Source organism: Schistocerca piceifrons, chromosome 3, assembly GCF_021461385.2.
Source record: "Schistocerca piceifrons isolate TAMUIC-IGC-003096 chromosome 3, iqSchPice1.1, whole genome shotgun sequence".
Taxonomy (NCBI): domain Eukaryota; kingdom Metazoa; phylum Arthropoda; class Insecta; order Orthoptera; family Acrididae; genus Schistocerca; species Schistocerca piceifrons.
Window position 1 is genome coordinate 501686065 of NC_060140.1, and position 22425 is coordinate 501708489.

Here is a 22425-nt window from a genome sequence, read left to right on the forward strand (position 1 = left end):
ATATATGGAGTTCCTAGGATGAGGCACAAAGGTACATTTATTCTCTGATCTAGTACAAAAGTATCCTGAAACAAATATAAACTTTTGGTAATGTAATTTGTTTATAATTTTTTCTTAATTTTTTCTATCTAACATGACTTAAGTTCACAAGTTCCCAGCACAAAAATCTCTCAATTTTGGAATGTGAGTGAAGACACTACTTTATTATTAATTGAAATTGGATAGTCCTTATTCAGATGGTTTTTGTTCTAAACACTTTAATTTATGATACAAAATAAATAAATTGACTGAGTCTCTGCATACCACAGTTCACAGCGAACATTCTGCTAATAGTTACATATAAAATCTAAATTAACATATGTGGACATCATATTTAATCCCAAGTTACAGATGATTACCTGAGAAGCGGCCTTGTTATAGAGTTCAATTTGTTCATTTGTTATCATGGATCTATGTGGCTGAAGTTTCTCAGCATTTACAGGTGCCTGGAGAACCCACAGAACTTGAGTCTTTGTCTTATCCGAGAGTGTGTTTATTGCCTGTAAATAAAGAACAAAAAATGTAAAAATGGAAAATCCAGGACGCAATGTCACAATATTATGAAAAAGATACTTGCTATTCACTAGCTGAGTCACAGATAGGAACAACAAAAAAGACTGTCAAAAATGAGCTTTCGCCAACAAGGCTATACGGTGAGTAGCAACTATCCTTTTCATAATAATGGGGAAAAAAATGTATACACATATATACTAATGCATGGTGATATATACTGACACAATTCTCTTGGGTTTCCAGGTGTTCAAGTGGTTTAAAATCCACGGCCTTTGACCAAAGGCTCCTGGACCACTGCCAAGTGGCAACTCATGTTGTTATTGCTGCCATTCTTATACAGCTGTATTACTGCCTGTGATGTTACTGGTACCCAGTCCGATGGCTTATAAGGTAATGTTTTGGTTGCAAGGCCACCGTGCCCAATTCCACTTTCCAATGGCAGCATCTCACGCTGTGTTTAACTGCTGACAGCTGTCTTTACTGAGGGTGTTTTCATAAATATTTCTTTCCATCACTTCTTTTATGATACTATCCCAGAAACTATTTGCCTTTTAATAATGTTTTGTCGAATGCAGTTTGGTTTCCACTTTCAAGAGCATTCTCTGCCATTGGTGATCTCTCAGGATACCATAAGGGGAATCACCTTTCTTGTTATATGTGGCACAGTTCAGTAGCATGCACACACTGTCTAACATAAAACTGTCCACACCCATATTCTGTATATTCCTGTCATCCTAAGGCCTACATCATATTTCACTGTCCTCACAAGCTGTCAAATTTTTGCTGGGGCTCGAAGACTGGATAGATTTTATGCCTCTTTAGGAGGTGGCTAAGGAGACAAGAAACTTCCGAAAACATCTTCAATAAAGATAGTGCTCTACAGTTAAGCAAAGCTTGGGACCCAACCATGGGAAGGTTGAGGTGGGTGCAGCAATCTTGCAATCAAAACATTACCTTATATGGCACTGGATTGGGCCACAGTGATGACACAGGCAGTAGCACCACTGCGTAAGGACAACAGCAGCAACCACATGATAATCACCACTTGAAAATGGGCAAGAAGTTTGCAATTGAAAGCTCTTGGGTTTTAACCAACTTGATGTGGCTGGAAGCTCAAGAGAATTTTATCTATATACATATATATTTGCAAGATATACAAAAACTATTTACCCTGAAAAAGAAAATCAAAACATTTAATACTTTCTCAAGCTTCCAGCTGTGGCAAGTGGAATGAACAATTGACCGAGTGCTCTTTGGCCTTCGTCATGTGGTGACCGACTGCTGGACTGCAGACATTTTGTAAGGTGTTCAGTTCCTGTGTGAATGCATCACAGAAGGTCCTCTATCAACCAAGATCCTTAATACACTGTGGCTGTGACACCCATTCGTTTTTCGGTAGACGAGGATGTGAAGAAAGACTATGGCACTATCTTTTTTTAATCTCCACTGTTATCCTTATGTGGTAACAGATGTTATTGAAGTTATAACCATCACCAACGAAGATGAAAGCAAATAGCTTCCCTGTTGTTAGACGAAGTACCAACAGTCCCCTCCCCCCACCCCACCCCACCCCACCCCACCCCACCCCACCCCACCCCACCCCCCCTCTCCCAATAATCATGGAGTAACGCCACAAGGTATTAACTGCACAACAATGACTGAAGTCTCCGCAAAATGCTCTATTACGAGGCGCTATCCAAAATTTTCGGGACTGGTGCTGCCATCTGCTGAAAACCTTACCTTTGGACTAATAGTCACCATCACGCTCGAAGTAGTTCTCATCTGCACATACACACCACCTCTGCTACTGGTCAAATGTTTTCTCGAAGTCCTGTTCTTTGAGGGTGTTTATCACCACCAGTGATGCTTCTTGAATCCTCTCTAGAGTGTCGAATCGAAGGCCTTTCAACCTGAGTTTCAGTTTTGGGAATAGTGAGAAGTCGCAAGGTGTCAAATCTGGTGAGTACGATGGATGGGGTACAACCGCCACGTTGCTTTTTGAAAGGGGGGGGGGGAGAGCAAAAAAAAAAAAATGTTTTGGTGAGCAAGGACATGTGACAGGGTGCGTTGTCATGATGCAGCAGCCAGTTCCCTTGACGCCAAAGTTCGGGCCGTCGTTGCCGCATGTTTTCACATAGCCGTCACAAAACGTCACAGTAGTACGTGGAATTCACTGTTTGGTTGGGTGGAATGAATTCTTCGTGCACAATTCCCTTGGTATCAAAGAAAATGACGATCATGCTCTTCTCTTTGCTCTTCACCTGTTTCGCTTCTTTGGGTCTTGGAGAGCTTGGGCTCTTCCACTGGGACGATTGTTGCTTTGTCTCTGGGTCAGCCCAATTCATCAATCAACATTTGTTGACATGTCCCACAACCAATACCCACTTCATCTGCAAGGTCTTCAATGGTTCGATGGCGATCCACACGAACCAACTGTTGAAGTTTGGCAACAATGTCTGGCATTGTGTGGCTTATAGGCATTCCAGTGTGAGCATCATCTTCGACGTCTGTATGGCTGGCCCTGAAGTGAACATGCCACTCAAACACACACGTACGGCTCATGCTCTGTCCCCCAAGCACTTGTTGAATCATTGCAAGGGTCTCCATAGCATTTTTCTTGAGATTCGCACAGAATTTGATACACGCGAGCTGTTCTGTTCGCGGATCCATCGTAAATTCGCCATACACCAAACAGAGTATTACGGAAATCACTGTGGACACCCAACACGTCCTCCCAGATGAATGCCACTCCACACATTGACTCATCAGATATGCAGCTCTCGCCACCTAATGGTGCACATATCTACTACTCCTACTTTCCAGATGACAGCAACATTCCCAAAAATTTTGGATTCCACCTCATATGTCTAATAACGGAAAATCCAGGATGGAATGTAACAATATTATGAAAAGGAAAGATGCTACTCACCATATAGTGGAGATGCTGAGTCGCAGATAGACACAACAAAAAGACTGTTACAAATAAAGCTTTCAGCCCATAAGGCCTTTGTCAAAAATAGACCACACACACACACACACACACACACACACACACACACACACACACACACACACACAGTCTAAGGCAACTACAGCAACACTGCGAGCAGCAGCACCAGTACAAGATGGGAGTGGTGGCTGCATGGGGGTAAGGAGGAGGGTAGGAGTGGCGGACAGTGCAATCCTGCTAGGGAGCACGCAGGGATGAGATGGAGAGGGTAGGGCAGCTGTGTGCAATCGGGGGGGTAGACGGAGGGGAGAGGTGGGGAGAGGGGGTAGCGGAAAGAGATAAGTAAAAAGACTGAGTGTGATGGTGGAATAAGGGCTGTATAGTGCTGGAATGGGAACTGGGAGGCTGGATGGGTTTAGACAATGACTAACGAAGGTTGAGGCCAGGAGGGTTACAGGAACGTAGGATATATTGAAGGGAAAGTTATCACCCGCAAAATTCAGAAAAGCTGGTTTTAGTGGGAAGGATCCATATGGCACAGGCTGTGAAGCAATCACAGAAATGAAGAATGTTACGTTTGGTAGTGTGCTCAGCAACAGGGTGGTCCACTTGTTTCTTGGCCACAGTTTGTCAGTGACCACTCATGTGAACAGACAGCTTGTTGGTTGTCATGCCCACGTAAAATGCAGCACAGTGGTTGCAGCTTAGCTTATAGCTCACATGACTGGTTACACAGGTAGCCCTGCCTTTGATGGGATAGGTGATGTTTGTGATCAGACTGGAGTAGGTGTTGGTGTTGGTTGTGGTTGTGGTGGTGGGAGCATGTATGTGACTGGTCTTACATCTTGGTCTATTACAGGGGTAAGTGCCATGAGGTAAGGGGTATGGAGCAGGGGTTGTATAGGGATGGACGAGTATATTGTGTAGGTTCGATGGACGGCGGAATACCACTGTGGGAGGGGTGGGAAGGATAGTGGGCAGGGCAATTCTCATTTCAGGGCATGACGAGAGGTAGTCGAAACCCTAGTGGAGAAAGTAATTCAGTTGCTCCAGTCCTGGGTTGTACTGAGGTATGAGGGGAATGCTCCTTCGTGGCTGGATGGTGGGACTTTGAGAGGTGGTGGGAGACTGGAAAGATAAGGCAGGAGAGATTAGTTTCTGTACAAGGTTGGGAGGATAATTATGGTCTGTGAAGGCCTCAGCGAGACCTTTGGTATATTTTGAGAGGGGCCGCTCATCACTGCAAATGCGATGACCATGGATTACTAGGCTGTGTGGAAGGGACTTCTTGGTATGGAAAGCACTGTAAGGCGGCTTGCAGAGTATAAATGTAGATATCGATCATAGGTCATGATGCAATTGTAGCAGCAAAAAGGCACCAAGGCACAAGATTTAAAAAAGTAAGCAGGAAAGGCTGTGCATACTGCACAATGGATATGGAATACATTATCTCATTTCTTTGACAACAGTTAGAAACATTTGATTCAGGAAGGGAGTATAATGAATTATGCCTCAAGCTCAAACAAACAGTTGACAATAATTGAAGAAGGTAGCGATCTCCCTTGGTCTACAGCCTGACAATCCTTGAAGTCTTGAGTAACTGTTATGGCAAAATATTAGCCAAGTATCGCCCTCTCAGCCCCAGAACCTCATGAGATGTAGGCCGTCACTGGGAGAAAAGATGATGATGATGATGATGATACTGATGCTACCACCACCACCACCACCAATAATAATAATAATAATAATAATAATAATAAACTGTGCATACTCCTGTGGATGGGATAGGAAATGAAAAAGAAAATAGAAACACAGAAGCTAGAATGCTGAATACTATGTTCTAATGTTCCCAAGCAAAGGAAAAATGAAGGAATGTAGCCATCATTCAACATCTGTGTTGCTGCTATGATTAGTGACATTGTAGTCAGTACTACTAGTGTTACAAAGCAGCTTAAAATCTCAGAACTCAGCTATGTACCAAGCCATTAAGGAGTCCCTGTCAAAAAGTATTTCCATGTGAATTAGCTTTAGTCTTGATAATAATTTACCACAAACTCTTTGAGCTGAGAAAAGTTCTCTGCTGCTGGAACAGGGCATGTATTACACCCACCTACAAAAAAGTAAATAGAACTGATCACAGGGCTTCTGACCAGTTCAAATGAAAACTACAAAAACACACTCTAAAGTTATACATTATGAGTGTCCTACCATAAAACAACCTCCTTCATGGAAATCAGCAGGGGTAGCGAAAACATCGCTCATGCATAACCCTACTCTCCCTCTTCACACGACATCCTTAGTGCTTATCACAGAGAAAACTATGCTGATTTGTCATTTTTAGACTTCTAGAAAGCTTTCGATTCAGTACCATATTGACATGTCCTAAAAAAGTACCTTCCTGTGGTATGTCTGACTAGGTTTGTGACTAGACTGAAAATTTTCTGACATATGTGACAAGCCAATTCATCCAGAATGGAGAATCATCTACAGACACAGAAGTAATATTTGAAGTTTCCCATGAGAGCGTAATAGAACTGTTGCTGTCCATGTTGTACATTACAATTTAGCTGAGAACGCTTCTGAAATAAACCGCTTTCTGCTGAATTACTTCAGCTGTTGTTACCCTCAACAGAAAGCTATTAGCTGCAATTTAAGGCTTCTCATAGCTGATACAATTATCTAAGGGAAAACTGAATTAAGAAACAGTACGATAATATCCAATTACACCTTAACATAATACCAGCAGAGTGCAAAAACTGACAAGCAGTTCTGCAAAGGATATACAAAGTTGTGCATTTTACAAAATATAAGAAATGTGGTACCAATTGCTTAAATGATGAATGAGTGAAATGCTATCTACATATAATCTTGGAAATTCCTTTATATTTTATATTGATGTTACATTATGACTATCAAAATGCTCTTTTTGGAAGATACGTACCTGTGCAAGATAAGTTAAATTATTTTTATACTCTTCTAATGCCTGAACAGATGCATTAGATGCTCTAATTGACCATAAGGCATTGCCAGCAACAATCACATTTGGTGGATCATCTTCATTCTGCAACAATATTTACATAGCCATCACAACGAAACATTGCAGACAATGAAAAAATAATAAACATTCCTAACCACGCAGAATTGTAGTCCTCCACATAAACTCAGAAATTTCCTGTGTGACTACTTGAGGTTTAAAATTTAAAAGACCTTGCAAGCACAATACCAGCTACTTCAAAATCTTTGAACTGTCAGCTGCTGTGTATACTTCCAAGCTTCAGGAAGAGTGCTTTTCCTCTGCAGGTAACACTTAGCTAACTGAACCCATAAACAAATGCTGAGAAATAGCACCACAAATGTGTTGAGAAATTTATTAGACCACATGGCTACATTATTGATGTTTATACTTAACTTGACTGGAAATGTATGGGAGGTTACATGGAATTTGTAAATATACTTCCTCCAGTCAAATATATAGCAACATTACACTGTCAGTCTTAGGAGCTTTGAGTTTTAGGTTATCAACATACAGTCACCCTCACCTGGACTGCCTCATCTCTCAATACTCTGCCATTGGCTTTTGATACTATCTCCCCATTCTCCTATGCTGTTACCTGCTACCCTCGCCACATTTTGAAGACTGGTTCACACTTCCTCTGAGCACATCCCACTGTATATTACAAGTTGTTTTTGTTTCTTTAACTCTAGTTAAAGAAATTATTCAGGTAGTGAAGGGTGACGAAAATTTAATAGTGATGGGTGACTGGAATTCGTCAGTAGGAAAAGGGAGAGAAGGAAACATAGTAGGTGAATATGGATTGGGGGAAGAAATGAAAGAGGAAGCCGCCTTGTAGAATTTTGCACAGAGCATAACTTAATCATAGCTAACACTTGGTTCAAGAATCATGAAAGAAGGTTGTATACCTGGAAGAATCTTGGAGATACTAAAAGGTATCAAATAGATTACATAATGGTAAGACAGAGATTTAGGAACCAGGTTTTAAATTGTAAGACATTTCCAGGGGCAGACTATCAATACTGGTCTGTAGTGACCATCTTCAAATATTTTTAAAACACAAGCCACTATACTAAAGCTGTTATACTATGATATGTTATTAACAGATCTTTGTCATCAAAGAGTGGAACTATATAAACAAATTCAATATTTCCTGGATTACTTTTTTTCCCCATGACTGTTGTACCTTGTACAGCACCTGTGCGTAGCTGGTACGAGTACATAACATTGCTGCTTTCACATGTGACCCTGTCTTTTATTGGGTAGGAGGTGCCTGCAACTGGACTGCAGTAGGAGATGGTGGGTAGGTGTATGGGACAGGTCATGCACCTAGGCCAATCACAAGGGAATGACCCATGAGGTGCAAGGTTGGGAGCAGGATTGCAGTAGAGTTGTTGTTGTGGTCTTCAGTCCTGAGACTGGTTTGATCCAGCTTTCCATGCTACTCTATCCTGTGCAAGCTTCTTCATCTCCCAGTACCTACTGCAACCTACATCCTTCTGAATCTGCTTAGTGTATCGATCTCTTGGTCTCCCTCTACGATTTTTACCCTCCACGCTGCCCTCCAATGCTAAATTTGTGATCCCTTGATGCCTCAAAACATGTCCTACCAACCGATCCCTTCTTCTAGTCAAGTTGTGCCACAAACTTCTCTTCTCCCCAATCCTATTCAATATCTCCTCATTAGTTACGTGATCTACCCACCTTATCTTCAGCATTCTTCTGTAGCACCACATTTTGAAAGCTTCTACTCTCTTCTTGTCCAAACTGGTTATCGTCCATGTTTCACTTCATTACATGGCTACACTCCGTACAAATACTTTCAGAAATGACTTCCTGACACTTAAATCTATACTCGATGTTAACAAATTTCTCTTCTTCAGAAACGATTTCCTTGCCATTGCCAGTCTACATTTTATATCCTCTCTACTTTGACCATCATCAGTTATTTTACTCCCTAAATAGCAAAACTCCTTTACTACTTTAAGTGCCTCATTTCCTAATCTAATCCCCTCAGCATCACCCGATTTAATTTGACTACATTCCATTATCCTCGTTTAGCTTTTGTTGATGTTCATCTTATATCCTCCTTTCAAGACACTGTCCATTCCATTCAACTGTTCTTCCAAGTCCTTTGCTGTCTCTGACAGAATTACAATGTCATCGGCGAACCTCAAAGTTTTTATTTTTTCTCCGTGGATTTTAATACCTACTCCAAATTTTTCTTTTGTTTCCTTTACTGCTTGCTCAATCTAGAGATTGAATAACATCAGGGAGAGGCTACAACCCTGTCTCACTCCTTTCCCAACCACTGCTTCCCTTTCATGCCCCTCGACTCTTATAACTGCCATCTGGTTTCTGTACAAATTATAAATAGCCTTTCGCTCCCTGTATTTTACCCCTGCCACCTTCAGAATTTGAAAGAGAGTATTCCAGTTAACATTGTCAAAAGCTTTCTCTAAGTCTACAAATGCTAGAAACGTAGGTTTGCCTTTTCTTAATCTTTCTTCTAAGATAAGTCGTAAGGTTAGTATTGCCTCACGTGTTCCAACATTTCTAAGGAATCCAAACTGATCTTCCCCGAGGTCCGCTTCTACCAGTTTTTCCATTCGTCTGTAAAGAATTCGTGTTAGTATTTTGCAGCTGTGACTTATTAAACTGATAGTTCGGTAATTTTCACATCTGTCAACACCTGATTTCTTTGGGATTGGAATTATTATATTCTTCTTGAAGTCTGTGGGTATTTCACCTGTCTCATACATCTTGCTCACCAGATGGTAGAGTTTTGTCATGACTGGCTCTCCCAAGGCCATCAGTAGTTCTAATGGAATGTTGTCTACTCCCGGGGCCTTGTTTCGACTCAGGTCTTTCAGTGCTCTGTCAAACTCTTCACGCAGTATCTTATCTCCCATTTCATCTTCATCTACATCCTCTTCCATTTCCATAATATTGTCCTCAAGTACATCGCCCTTGTATAAACCCTTTACATACTCCTTCCACCTTTCTGCTTTCCCTTCTTTGCTTAGAACTGGGTTGCCATCTGAGCTCTTGATATTCATACAAGTGGTTCTCCTCTCTCCAAAGGTCTCTTTAATTTTCCTGTAGGCAGTATCTATCTTACCCCTAGTGAGACAAGCCTCTACATCCTTACATTTGTCCTCTAGCCATCCCTGCTTAGCCATTTTGCACTTCCTGTCGATCTCATTTTTGAGATGTTTGTATTCCTTTTTGCCTGCTTCATTTACTGCATTTTTATATTTTCTCCTTTCATCAATTAAATTCAATATTTCTTCTGTTACCCAAGGATTTCTATTAGCCCTCGTCTTTTTACCTACTTTATCCTTTGCTGCCTTCACTACTTCATCCCTCAGAGCTACCCATTCTTCTTCTACTGTATTTCTTTCCCCCATTCCTATCAATTGTTCCCTTATGCTCTCCCTGAAACTCTGTACAACCTCTGGTTCTTTCAGTTTATCCAGGTCCCATCTCCTTAAATTTCCGCCTTTTTGCAGTTTCTTCAGTTTCAATCTGCAGTTCATAACCAATAGATTGTGGTCAGAATCCACATCTGCCCCTGGAAATGTCTTACAATTTAAAACCTGGTTCCTAAATCTCTGTCTTACCATTATGTAATCTATTTGATACCTTTTAGTATCTCCAGGATTCTTCCAGGTATACAACCTTCTTTCATGATTCTTGAACCAAGTGTTAGCTATGATTAAGTTATGCTCTGTGCAAAATTCTACAAGGCGGCTTCCTCTTTCATTTCTTCCCCCCAATCCATATTCACCTACTATGTTTCCTTCTCTCCCTTTTCCTACTGACGAATTCCAGTCACCCATGACTATTAAATTTTCGTCACCCTTCACTACCTGAATAATTTCTTTTATCTCGTCATACATTTCATCAATTTCTTCATCATCTGCAGAGCTAGTTGGCATATAAACTCGTACTACTGTAGTAGGCATGGGCTTTGTGTCTATCTTGGCCACAATAATGCGTTCACTATGCTGTTTGTAGTAGCTAACCCGCACTCCTATTTTTTTATTCATTATTAAACCTACTCCTGCATTACCCCTATTTGATTTTGTATTTATAACCCTGTAATCACATGACCAAAAGTATTGTTCCTCCTGCCACCGAACTTTGTTCCTCCTGCCACCGAACTTCACTAATTCCCATTATATCTAACTTTAACCTATCCATTTCCCTTTTGAAATTTTCTAACCTACCTGCCCGATTAAGGGATCTGACATTCCACGCTATGATCCGTAGAATGCCAGTTTTCTTTCTCCTGATAACGACGTCCTCTTGAGTAGTCCCCGCCCGGAGATCCGAATGGGGGACTATTTTACCTCCGGAATATTTTACCCAAGAGGACACCATCATCACTTAATCATACAGTAAAGCTGCATGTCTTTGGGAAAAATTACGGGCTGTAGTTTCCCCTTGCTTTCAGCCGTTCGCAGTACCAGCACAGCAAGGCCATTTTGGTTAATGCTACAAGGCCAGATCAGTCAATCATCCAGACTGTTGCCCCTGCAACTACTGAAAAGGCTGCTGCCCCTCTTCAGGAACCACATGTTTGTCTGGCCTCTCAACAGATACCCCTCCGTTGTGGTTGCACCTACGGTACGGCCATCTGTATCGCTGAGGCACGCAAGCCTCCCCACCAACGGCAAGGTCCGTGGTTCATGGGGGGTGCAGTAGAGATGGACAATGATATTCTGCAGGTTGGATAGGTGGTGGGCCAGTACTTTGGGTAATGTGGATATGACACCCCTCATCTAAAGACATGGTGAGAGGTAATTAAAGCCCTGGTGAAGGATGTGGTTGAACTTTTTAAGGACAGTGTGGTTCTGGATGATCAAAGAACTGCTGGTCGGTAGCTGGTGAACAGATTAACTGATGTCAGATGAGGAAATGGCAAGGATGATCTATTTATGGATGAACTGGGGAGGATATTGTCCATCAATAAAAGCTCTGGCATGGTTTCCAGTATATTTTGACAACTTCTGCTTTCTATTATAGATGCATCCATGGGTGGCGAGACTGTTAAGGAAGAGATGTTTTGACATGGAACAGGTGACACTTGTATAGTTTTCCTTTCTTTGCCAAGTTTGCATTTAGTAGGTCTCATCCATTATTCAATACTTTCAGCCTTCTGTACTGTTGTATTTTTGTGAATAGTGTTAGAACTGCAAAATAAAAGAATTAGCTGAAGATATTGAGAAGTTTAAGTATGATACTGTGGCACTACCATAACTGAAATGGCAAGGACTAGTTCAGAGAGATATAACTGTGTTATCTGTTGTCTAATAGAACAAGAAAAACAGGAAAATGTGGAACAGGATTTATAACAACAAAAAAGGAGGAATTTCAACCTTTATATATCAGTCACTCAAACTGATGAAACACCAGAAAAATAGTAAAAAAGTTATTTTTCTCATCACAAATCAATTCTGTAGAACACACATCATCTCATTTGCCACTACTAAGATTACAAGAACTATTCCATAATCAGAGGACTCAGTTTAATGTCCAAAGGAGTAATTTAGCTCTTTAAGCAAGCTGTGCACAATGTAGGAAGACAGGCAGCAACAACATACAAGTAAAAACAAATGTGGGATATTCATGCTGACAGCTACTTCCAAAACAGGTAATACGATTAAGTCTTTTGAGATTGTGATGAAGACAGCTGAGCTGATATTCAGAGATCAATTTTTAAAGCTTTATCCAAACATGCTTACTGAGATTGCCTCTGGCAAAGACAAGCGCAATTCTTCCCCCTAGTCTTGTTCAATACAAACTAGTTCTCCATTCACTCAGATTCAAATTGTGAGATGATATTAAGCTCTCTCCATTCAAGGTGCGTACACAAAGCAACAATAGCACGAAAATGCAAGTCAGCAACAGCTGCTTTTCTTTATGCAAATTACTTTATCCAACCAAAGACAGTTTGTATGTCCAGTTGGTTGCAAGACACATGAGACTACCACACTCCCATGCTTCTTCATCATACAAAGTCTGGGTAATACTGCAGAAGGGTTGACTGATAGGTGGAAGGAATATATATAAATGAAGTAAGTAAAAGAGGAAGAGAAAGCAGTTGAAAGTAAGATGGAAGGTGTGGCACTGCAAGAAGAATTCGACAGATAACTCCCAGACCTGACTAAACAAAGCATTGGGAGTAGAGGACCTTCCCTCAGAATTACACTGATGGCCATCCAAAATGCAACACCCTGAAGGAAACATCCAAACAAGGTGAAATTTGCAGCATGTGTTTGTGGCGACAAGAGATGCACAGGATTAGCATTTCAGCACAGATGCACATCACGGGCGCCAGTAGCACCACCTGCAAGCACTGTATAAAGGGAGAACAGAAGGCTGTGTGGATGTGCTGGAATTGTTCTTTCGTGAGGCCATTCTGCACAAGCAGCTTCAATATGGCTCAAAGAGGCCAGTGAGCATCTCTCAAGCATGTTTCCGAATTCGACCAAGGAAGAATAGTTGTCTGTAGGTATTGTGGATTATCTTTCACAGAAATCAGTGAACATGTAAGATGGAAAGTAGCTACTGTGATGCGGATCTCTAGTTGCTGGATGCAGGAGGGAACGACCGACTGACGGGACCAACTGCACTCACATCATTGCACGAATACACGTGATGACAGGCATATTGTGTGCACAGCAGTGATGGATTGCTCTGGCACATCACGAACGATATCACAACAAATTTGGTCTGTTGCACAAGTAGTGTCTGTGCATACCATTTGAGGTTGTTTGCAGCAAACTCAACTGTCTACAAGGTGTCCATTGATGCATTTACTACTGATTTAACACCACAGGTGTTTGCGCTGACAATGGTGTGATGTACGATGGGCATGGACAACCAAATGGAATGACATTGCTTTTACCAACAAATCCCAATTCTGCCTACACAACCACAATGGTCGGATTACAGTCTGGAGACAATGAGGTGAGAGACTGTTGAACCATTGCCTTATGCATTGCCATACTAGTCCTGCACCTTGTATTATGGTTTGGGGCAGTATTGGATTCCACTCCTGCACACCCCTAGGAAGCATTGTCAGTACACTAATCAGCCAGAGTTACATCTCTGACGTGTTGGAACCTGTTGTCTTTCAATACCTTCGGAGCTTGTCGATGGTTACATTGCAACAGGATGACACAGGACTACACGTGACATGCAATGTTCAAGACTTCTTCATCACCCATCTGATTGTATAGGTACCTTCGCCTCCCTGTTCTCCCAGTCTCTTGCCTACTGAAAATGTCTGCTCAATGACAGTGGAGCAACTGTCCTGGCATACACTACCTCTGCTGCACCAGATCAACTTTGCCAATATGTGGAAACAGCAAGGACTGCTTACCCCAACAACACATCCAAGGCTCTTTGATTCAATGTCGAGGCATGTAGCAGCATTTATAGCCAGTAATGGTGGCAACATTCAATACTGATTTCATTATCTTCCCCAGTTCACATGGGGCTGTATTTTCCGTCATGTGATCTTTTTATAACACATTATCTCCCAAATCAATTTGTCTGTGATTTCTCCAGTGCTTCCTAGTGTTGCATTTTGGATGCCATTAGTGTATTACGATCCTGGGGAGGACTAACCACAGTAAATAGGTCCGCCAGGCATATGAGAGAAATGTGAGACAGGCAAAATATCTTCACAAACTGCAAGAAGAATGTAATAACTCCAATTCACGCCCGAGAGGTATGAATAATCGTGAACCATCAATATAATATGTCATGGTTTCAAACTACTGATATGGCTTATTTACAGAAGAAGTAACCAACATCAGCGAATATCGGTTTGGGCTCTGGAGAAATGTAAGAACGTGAGAGGTAATACTGATGCCGCAAGTTATCTTAAAAGGTACATTGAAGAAGCGCAAACCTATGTTTACAGCATTTGTAAATTCAGAGAGAGATTTTGACAATGTTAACTGGAATACACTTAAATTCTGAAGGCAGCAGCCATAAAATACAGGGAACGAAAGGTTATTTACATCTTGTACAGAAACCAGAGGGCAGTATAATGACATTTTCTTGAAGCCAATGAAGCTCTCTAATCTGGTTTAAACTGAGCAGTTTGCTTCGTCTCTGTAACTATTGCAAGCTACATCCATTTGAACCTGCTTACTGCAGTCAAACTTTAGCCTTCCTCTACAATTTTAAACCCCCCACACATCCATCCATTACCAAGTTGGCTATCTCCTGATGCCTCAGGTTGTGTCCTATCAACAGATCCCATCTTTTAGTAAAGCTGTGCCTTAACACTAACTGCTACCCAATTTGATTCAGTACCTTTCATTAGTTATTCGATCCACAGACCTAATCTTCATCATTCTTCTGCATCATCACATTTCAAAAGCATCTATTCGCTACCTGTCTATACCACATATCAGATAAATTTCATTTCAATGTAAGGCTGCACTCCAGTCAAATGCTTTCAGAAAGAACTTCCTAAAATTTATATTATTAGTTAAAATATTTCTCTTCCTCAGAAAGATTTCCTTGATATTGCCAGTTTGCATTTTAGATCATCTCTACTTCATCCACCCCTCTTGATGCCCTAATGGCAGATGTTTTCTACTATTATTAGTGTTTCATTACCATATTAATTTCTTAAAATTAATCTGATATAATTTTACTACACTCCATTAACCTCACTTTACTTACGTTTATGTTCATCTTACAGCTGTTCAACTGATGATCTAAGTGCTTTGCCATCTCTACCAGAATTACAGTATCACTGACAACTCTCTATGTTACTATTTCTTATCCTGGAACTTGAATTTCCTTTCCAAATTTGTCTTTGGTTTCCACTGATGCTCACTCAATTTATAGACAGAACAACATTGTCTCACACTCTTCTGAACAACTGCTTCCCTTTCCTGTCCTCTGTGTCTTGTAACTACAGTCTGGTTTCTGTAAAAGTTGTACGTTCTCTTTTGCTCCTTGTATTTTATCCATGCTACCTTTAGAATTTGTACAGTGTATTCCACTCAACATTGTCAGAAGCTCTGTGCGCTGTGATCTTCCACTTACCTGTTGTTCTGTTGCAGTCTCTTTTGAAGAAACTTGAAGTCTCATAACTGAGATAATATACTGAGAACTAATGCCAGGTACGAGAAGTTGAGATGATGTAAGCTGGACACAAAATGAGATCTAAAGGTCTTTCATCTCAACATATTTCCACTGTACTATAGTTGATGGCAAGTTCCAGTTTCACAATTCACATTATATACAGGTAAATGGAAGCGCATCTCCTTCATTGTAATCCCTTAAGGAAGGAGTATCACCCAACTACTAAGCAACTTAAACAAATTTGGTCAATGTTCACAGTGGCAAAATTAATTATGATGGAATCATGACTGTGTCAGCACACACAAAATGATTTACATTACTGTTGCATGTCTAACACTGTGCTATAAATATAGTTTGCAGGTCATTAACACTTTCAGAATGGATGTTAATTGGTCCACCCAAGATTTTTTTAAACACAAAAACCATTTACACAGCCTTGGCAGGCATACTTTCTACATCTATTACATTGGACTGCAGTATTCATAACACAGAAATTTGAACATAATGACAGCACCATGCAGGATCCCACACCAAGTGACACACTGATGTTAATTAAGCAATGCAATCAGACACAGAGATGTGAATGGTATAAATATAAATAAAATAATATAATTATAATACAATAATACCAGTATAACAATAAAATATATAAATAAATATAAACTCTGGGAGTATACTTTACTAACATGTAAATGTTATCCAATTGCTGACTGGCTGTAATCTGACAGACATGTTAGCAATGCATTAGCTGGCCACAGAGTCGTATGTGATCTGACATGGTTGTTGTCTATTTGCTGGCAAGCCATGAATTGCAGACTTTGGGATAGGGGCCGCTACACGAAGGCTGGGATAAGAGCATTATGTGAATTCTGAAATTACATGATGCTCTGTAATTCTGTTATGTTAGATTCTACAATCTGTCATGGAATCTTAAGACTTTGCTATTGTTTGGTTTAAAATATTTGTTTCACAATAATAATTCACAAAGTACATGGAACATTATTACCAAACAGTTTTTGAAATCTTCTATTTCTGTGTATGGCATTCATCATGAAATAAAAACTTTAAGAGCCTAAATTATTTGAAATCATAATTACTGACTGCATTAATTAATAAGTGGTGTTGTCCGATTTAGAAAAAAGATACAGCAATAAAAGTCTATTATTAAAGTTTAGAATCTTGCAGTCATTAAAGCAAAATACGTGATTGAAAGTTTGAGGGTCCGAACTTTTGATGTCAAATATTTTGTAAGGTAATTACTTTTCAATGATTCCAAATACATTCTCAAAAAATTGGGAGTACCTGCTTTTAAACGAGTGGTAACAATAGTTCCTCTGTTGCTTATTCGGTCACCATGTTTTTCCTATTATATAATGTAATCAAAACTTTAAATAGGTGTCACTTTAATTACTCAGGTTTCCAGTAAAACCAACTGCATCATTATACTCATGAACATAAATGTAAACAACTGAGCAATATATTTAAATAAGATTTTGCATACATAAAAATTTAACATATTCCTGTAGTTATGGTGTATTGCACGTGTACTGCATTAGACACAGAATAAAAAAGCAAAAAAATTTAGTTGTTCTTGGGAGCAGAAAATATAGCAGATGGATCAAAACCCAATTTGTTAAATCTTGGCATGCACACATGGCTGTGCACCTGCATTGTGCTGGCTGACAAATAATACCAGGATTGCACGTTTGGCATAGGGACGGGTGTGGGGTTGAGTTGGGTGGGATGAGTAGTGGGAGAAAGGTGTGGGAAGCAAAAGAAGAGATTGGGGGCAGATATCCAGCTAGTGGCTCAGAGGGAGGCAGCAGGTGTGAAGGATAGGAATGTGTGAGGGAAGAGTGGCAGGTGCACAGGCTATGCAACCAACATATGAGCAGCACAGCCAGTTAGGTGCAGTGCATGGCGAAGATGATGCAGAACCATGAATTGGGAAGGGTGAAAGGACAGAGGAAGAGAAAACAGCTGGATAGAGGGTATGGTGACAGTGGGTTACCAGAGACTAAGTCTGGGAGGATTACGGGAGTGAAGGACACATCGACAGGATAGCTCCCATCTACACAGTTCAGAAAAGCTGGTGCTGGAGGGAAGAATGCAGACAACATGGGTTATGAAACAGTCTTTGAATTCAAGCATGTTGTGCTCAGCAATGTTTTTTACCACTGGATCGTCAACTCTGCTTTTGGTCATAGTTTGGCCGTGGCCATTCTTTCTGGTGAACAGCTGCTTGGTGGTCATGCCCACATAAAATAATATGCATAATTGTAGTAGAGCTGATGTGAGCAATGGATGCTTTCGCATGTCATCCTCCATCTGATGGGAAAGGATAAGTGTGTGACAGGAATGGAGTAGGATGGGCTGGTTGGGTGAATAGGGATATGACCTCAGTGGCAAGGGATTGGGAGTGGAAATGGCATAGGGATGGACGACAATGTTGTGTAGGTTCAGTGGGTGACAGAATGCCACTTTTGGGACAGTCAGAAACATCATGGGCTTGCTGTGTCTAATTTCCAGGTACGATAACATAATTAAAGTCCTGGTGAATGATATGGTTCACTTGTTGCAATCCAGGTTGATACTGGATACAAAGAGGGCAGTCCTCTACAGCTGGTTCTTGGGGAGGGGTAAGATGATTAGGAGAGTGTGATGACATGGCATGGGAAATCTGTTTGCAGACTAGGTATGAGGGTCATTGCCTGTCTGTTAAGTCATCCTTGAGGCCTTGAATATATTGGGTAAAGGAATTCTCATCCTCATAGACACACTGTCCATGGGTGCCCAGGCTACATGGGACCAGTTTTCTGGTGTCAAAGGGGTCACAGCTACCAAAATAAACATACTTTTGGTGGTTAGTGGGCTTAATACGGACAGAGGTAAGAATGGAGTCAGACAGGTGGAGGTTAACATCCAGGAAAGAGGCACATTGCCTAAGAAGGACCAGCAGAAGCGAATGGGAGAGAAGGGATGATGATGTGGAGGAATAAGGATGGGATCTTCCGCCTGGGTCCACAACATGATATCAATGATCCTGAACCAGACAAGGGGTCTGGGATTTTGAGAGTCTAAGATGATGTCCTCTAAATGGAGGTTGGCATAGGAGGGTGTCATGTTGGTGCCTGTGGTTGTGCAATGGATTTATTTTGTATACCTTCCCCTCAAAGGAGAAGTAGTTGTGTGTGAGATATAACTGGTAAGGTGTATAAGGATCGAGATAGTGGGTTTGGAGTCAGAAGGTTGTTAGGAGAGACAGCATTCAATAGTGTCTAGAGGAATATTAATAGTGTCAAGGGGGAATGTTGATGTACAGGGAGGTGGAATCAACAGAAACGAGTACAAGTGGGAGCTCAATAACCAGTAACATGGGTGTATACAGGATTGTCAGGTTTATGTATTTTGGGAAGCATGAAGAAGGTGGGTGTTAGGAGGGAGATGGACTCAGTAGAGAGACTCTGGGATGGGAATAAGGGATTTCAATAGGAATTGGAAGTTACGTTGAACTTCTGGGATGGGGTCACTATGGCAGGGTTTGTATGTAGAGGAGTCAGACAGTTCGTGGAAGCATTCTGTTAAGTAGTCACTTTGATTCATCATGGCACTGGTTGGTTTGGATTGTTTTGCTTCAGGGTGCAAAAAACAATTGGTGTCATATGCGGCCAAGTGAAAACTAGAGAAAACGAAGATGGGGAGCAGTTAAAAATGACTATATCTCAGTACTAATTGACGTAATAGAAGAAAGCTAAAAACAGGCACATGCAGAAATGGAGGTTCAAAACTAAAAATTAAATGGCCTTCACCATATTGCTTTGGCAGACAAAAAGTAAAATGCAGTCTACAACCCACACGTCATTTGCTACAACGGCTGCTAACTCAGATGACAAACCCAAGCGGGAATGTAAACGGGTAAGAAATGGGCATTTTATCAGGAAGTGGCAAACAAATCTTGGGCACACTGTGCACAAAGTGGTGGGGTAGCGCCACTTACCAAATTACAATGACTAAAAGGCAGTGCCCAATACACAGCCTAGTTAAAATAACCTCCTCCTGGTGGGAGGGCCGACAGGAGGTCCTCCAAGCTGCTGGGAGAGGCTTGATAATCTAGAGCTTATCCCTGTGAAGGCAGGACCATTGACAATGCCAGAGGGATACCACCTTCTGACAGACAGCAACAAAGAGATCATCGGAGGGAATACAGGAACTCGAGGGCTGAGGTACGAGGACTGCAGCCTTGGCAGCAGTATCAGCAGCCTCGTTTCCTGGCAGACCAACATGACCAGGAACCCATAGAAACATCACACTAGCTCCACCAAGAGTGAGCAAGTGACAGTTTTCCTGGACCCACTGCACTAAGGGATGGCTGGTGTACAGTGCACATAGACTTTGAAGGGTGCTGAGTGAGTCTGAGAAAAAGGACACAACTTAAATTCTGTGACGCTGGATGTACTCCATGGCCTGATACAGGACAAAGAGCTTGGCTGTAAATACTGAACAGTGTGCCGGAAGCTGACATCGAAAGACATGGGTGCCAATGACGAAGGTACACCTGACCCCACGGTCAGTCCAGGAGCGAAGTTCCATGCGAAGATCATGAAATTGAAGGCAATAGACCAAGGCTCAAGTAATGAATGAGGGCCAAAGTTAAAATGAGTCGCTTCATGAAGCCAAAGTGATGAAGCGTTCACACACTCACCGGGATAACAGTGGTGGAGACTTTGCCTGCAGTGAGGATGATTAAATCAAATCTCTTTTCAGGTTTCAAATTTCTGTCATTACTCCTACTGAGAGGTTTGTGTTCTTGGGAAGGGACCTGGAGAAAGGATGGTGAGGTCAAGTTGGAGGTAAGAAATTCCTGGAACATTATCATGGGGTAGATGGGTGGGGTGGGGGTGGGGGGCATGGATGGTGGTATGAACTGGGTGATGCAAAGGGATTAGACTGCCTTTGGTTAGAGGGATTGGTAGAAAAGAAGTGTTTCCACTGTAGGGATATGGAGAAAGACAGCAGATCTTTGATGAGTTTCAAACAGCCAAATTTGGGTGTGGGGCTGAGGGTAAGGCCTTTGGATAGGACTGGTTTTTAGTGGGAAGGTAAACAAGAGTGTTTGGTTATTTGTTTGGGTTCTGGATTTTGTGGGACCTTGGAAGAGTCTTTTCAAGGAAAATCATAAATTGAAAAGATCAGCAGGACACTGTCCGAGTGCTGTGAGGGTTTGACGAGGAGGTTCAATGTGGGTAGGTTAGGTGTTGATGGGTTGTGATGCTCAAAGTGGTGAATAGGATGCCCACAAGTTTGATAATTTATGGGTGTAGTATTTTGAGTGCTCTTCAAGGGCAAATGTTTCAATTTGGGAGACGCAGCGTAGGTAGTTGGGACCTCACAGTAACATCTCGCACAAGGAGAAGAGATGTTCTGGGGTGCCCGTGCCATGAAGGTATGTTTCTGTAGTACCAGGTTTGTGGGGGAGAGGGACTGGTAGAATCTGAAAACATTAAGGTCATTATGAAAGGAGGTGTGCTAGCTACAGAAAGGAATTTTTATGGTTAGGCCATCAGAGGTGGGGGGATTCCATGGCTTAGGTAGCACTTAAGGAACAGGATGTGGGACTGGGTTTTAGCTAGGGATACTTTTCTGAACTGATGCAAACAGATCAAGCAGGGTTCCATTTCGGACAGGATGACATGAGTATGTAATACACTCACTGAACTTAAGGCCAGTGGGTGGAACAACAAAACAAGTCTCTCTCTGATTCCCTACGAGGAAAAATAAGCACACTAACACAGGATTTTTTTTAACAAGATAAACACTCTGAATTTTTGTCTGAATTGCACAAAAAGATACATTAAAAGTTACTATTGACATTGGTACTGAGGAAATGGATATTAGATTTATAATTCAGCAACAGATTATCCAGTGCTATACTTGATCGTCCAATACATAAGAACAAATATTAACATTTTCTACATGAGCTGAAAGCTCCAAGCCACAAGTAATATGGTTATTAATAGTAAGAAGTTAGTGCACTTTACAATCACATGAATTTTGACTTCTCTATATAAATTAATTAGCACTAATATAGATAAAAAATTCCACAGTTCATAAAATTTTAATTAGTTGCTTGTAATGAAGTTTCATTAAGTTAGTTCTGCACGGAAAGCTATCAAAGACAAATACTCTGCTCTTCCACTCATATTTAAAGAGACAGAACACAGAGCTTTATCTGAGCTTTATCTTTAACCATGAAATACTGAAACATAATTACTTACCTTCCACTTGCGAAATTCATCTACCATGATCTGAGAAACAAAAGTGCTCCAAACAAATTCCACCCGCAGTCTTAACTTTGCATCAGTGAAAGCCATATCAGAATGCATTTGTTCAGGATGAAGAGTTGTCCGCGAAGAATCTTGTGGCTCAACTTGTTCCAAGAATGCTAGATACAACTGGCGAATTCTAGAATCACCGATAAATACAAAATGGCTATGTTCACCCCAGAATGCTAAATATCTCAAACAACGTCTTGTATCCCTGCAACAGCAAAAGTTACAATGTTAAATATTCAATGACACAAAAACAAGCACAAACCTACAGTACCTTTGAGACAATCTATGTAATTTTTCAATAAGTTCCATTGTTTGCATTAAGGAAAATAATGTGGCATCTTTTGAAGATTTTATGCTTAATGCCACACAGTAACAAATGCATCATACATAACAGTTCACAGGAACAAAGGAAGTTCAGTATAGAAAGTCACAGTCTATGGAAGCATTAATAGAAAATT

At 41.1% G+C, this 22425-nt stretch overlaps 1 protein-coding gene across 3 annotated transcripts in view; it reads right to left on the reverse strand.

Moving 5' to 3' along the window:
* LOC124787742 (N-acetylneuraminate 9-O-acetyltransferase) overlaps positions 1-22425 on the reverse strand; it is a 254809-nt gene that overhangs the window by 157146 nt on the left and 75238 nt on the right. For all 3 annotated transcript variants that reach the window (XR_007015998.1, XM_047254605.1, XM_047254606.1), the window contains 3 exons: positions 21911-22172; positions 6444-6563; positions 399-539 (listed from right to left, as the gene is read on the reverse strand). Coding sequence is in view for 2 of the 3 variants with exons in the window: in XM_047254605.1 (XP_047110561.1) it covers positions 399-539; positions 6444-6563; positions 21911-22172 (523 nt within the window). In the remaining variant the exon portion in view is untranslated. The remainder of the gene's footprint in view (positions 1-398; positions 540-6443; positions 6564-21910; positions 22173-22425) is intronic.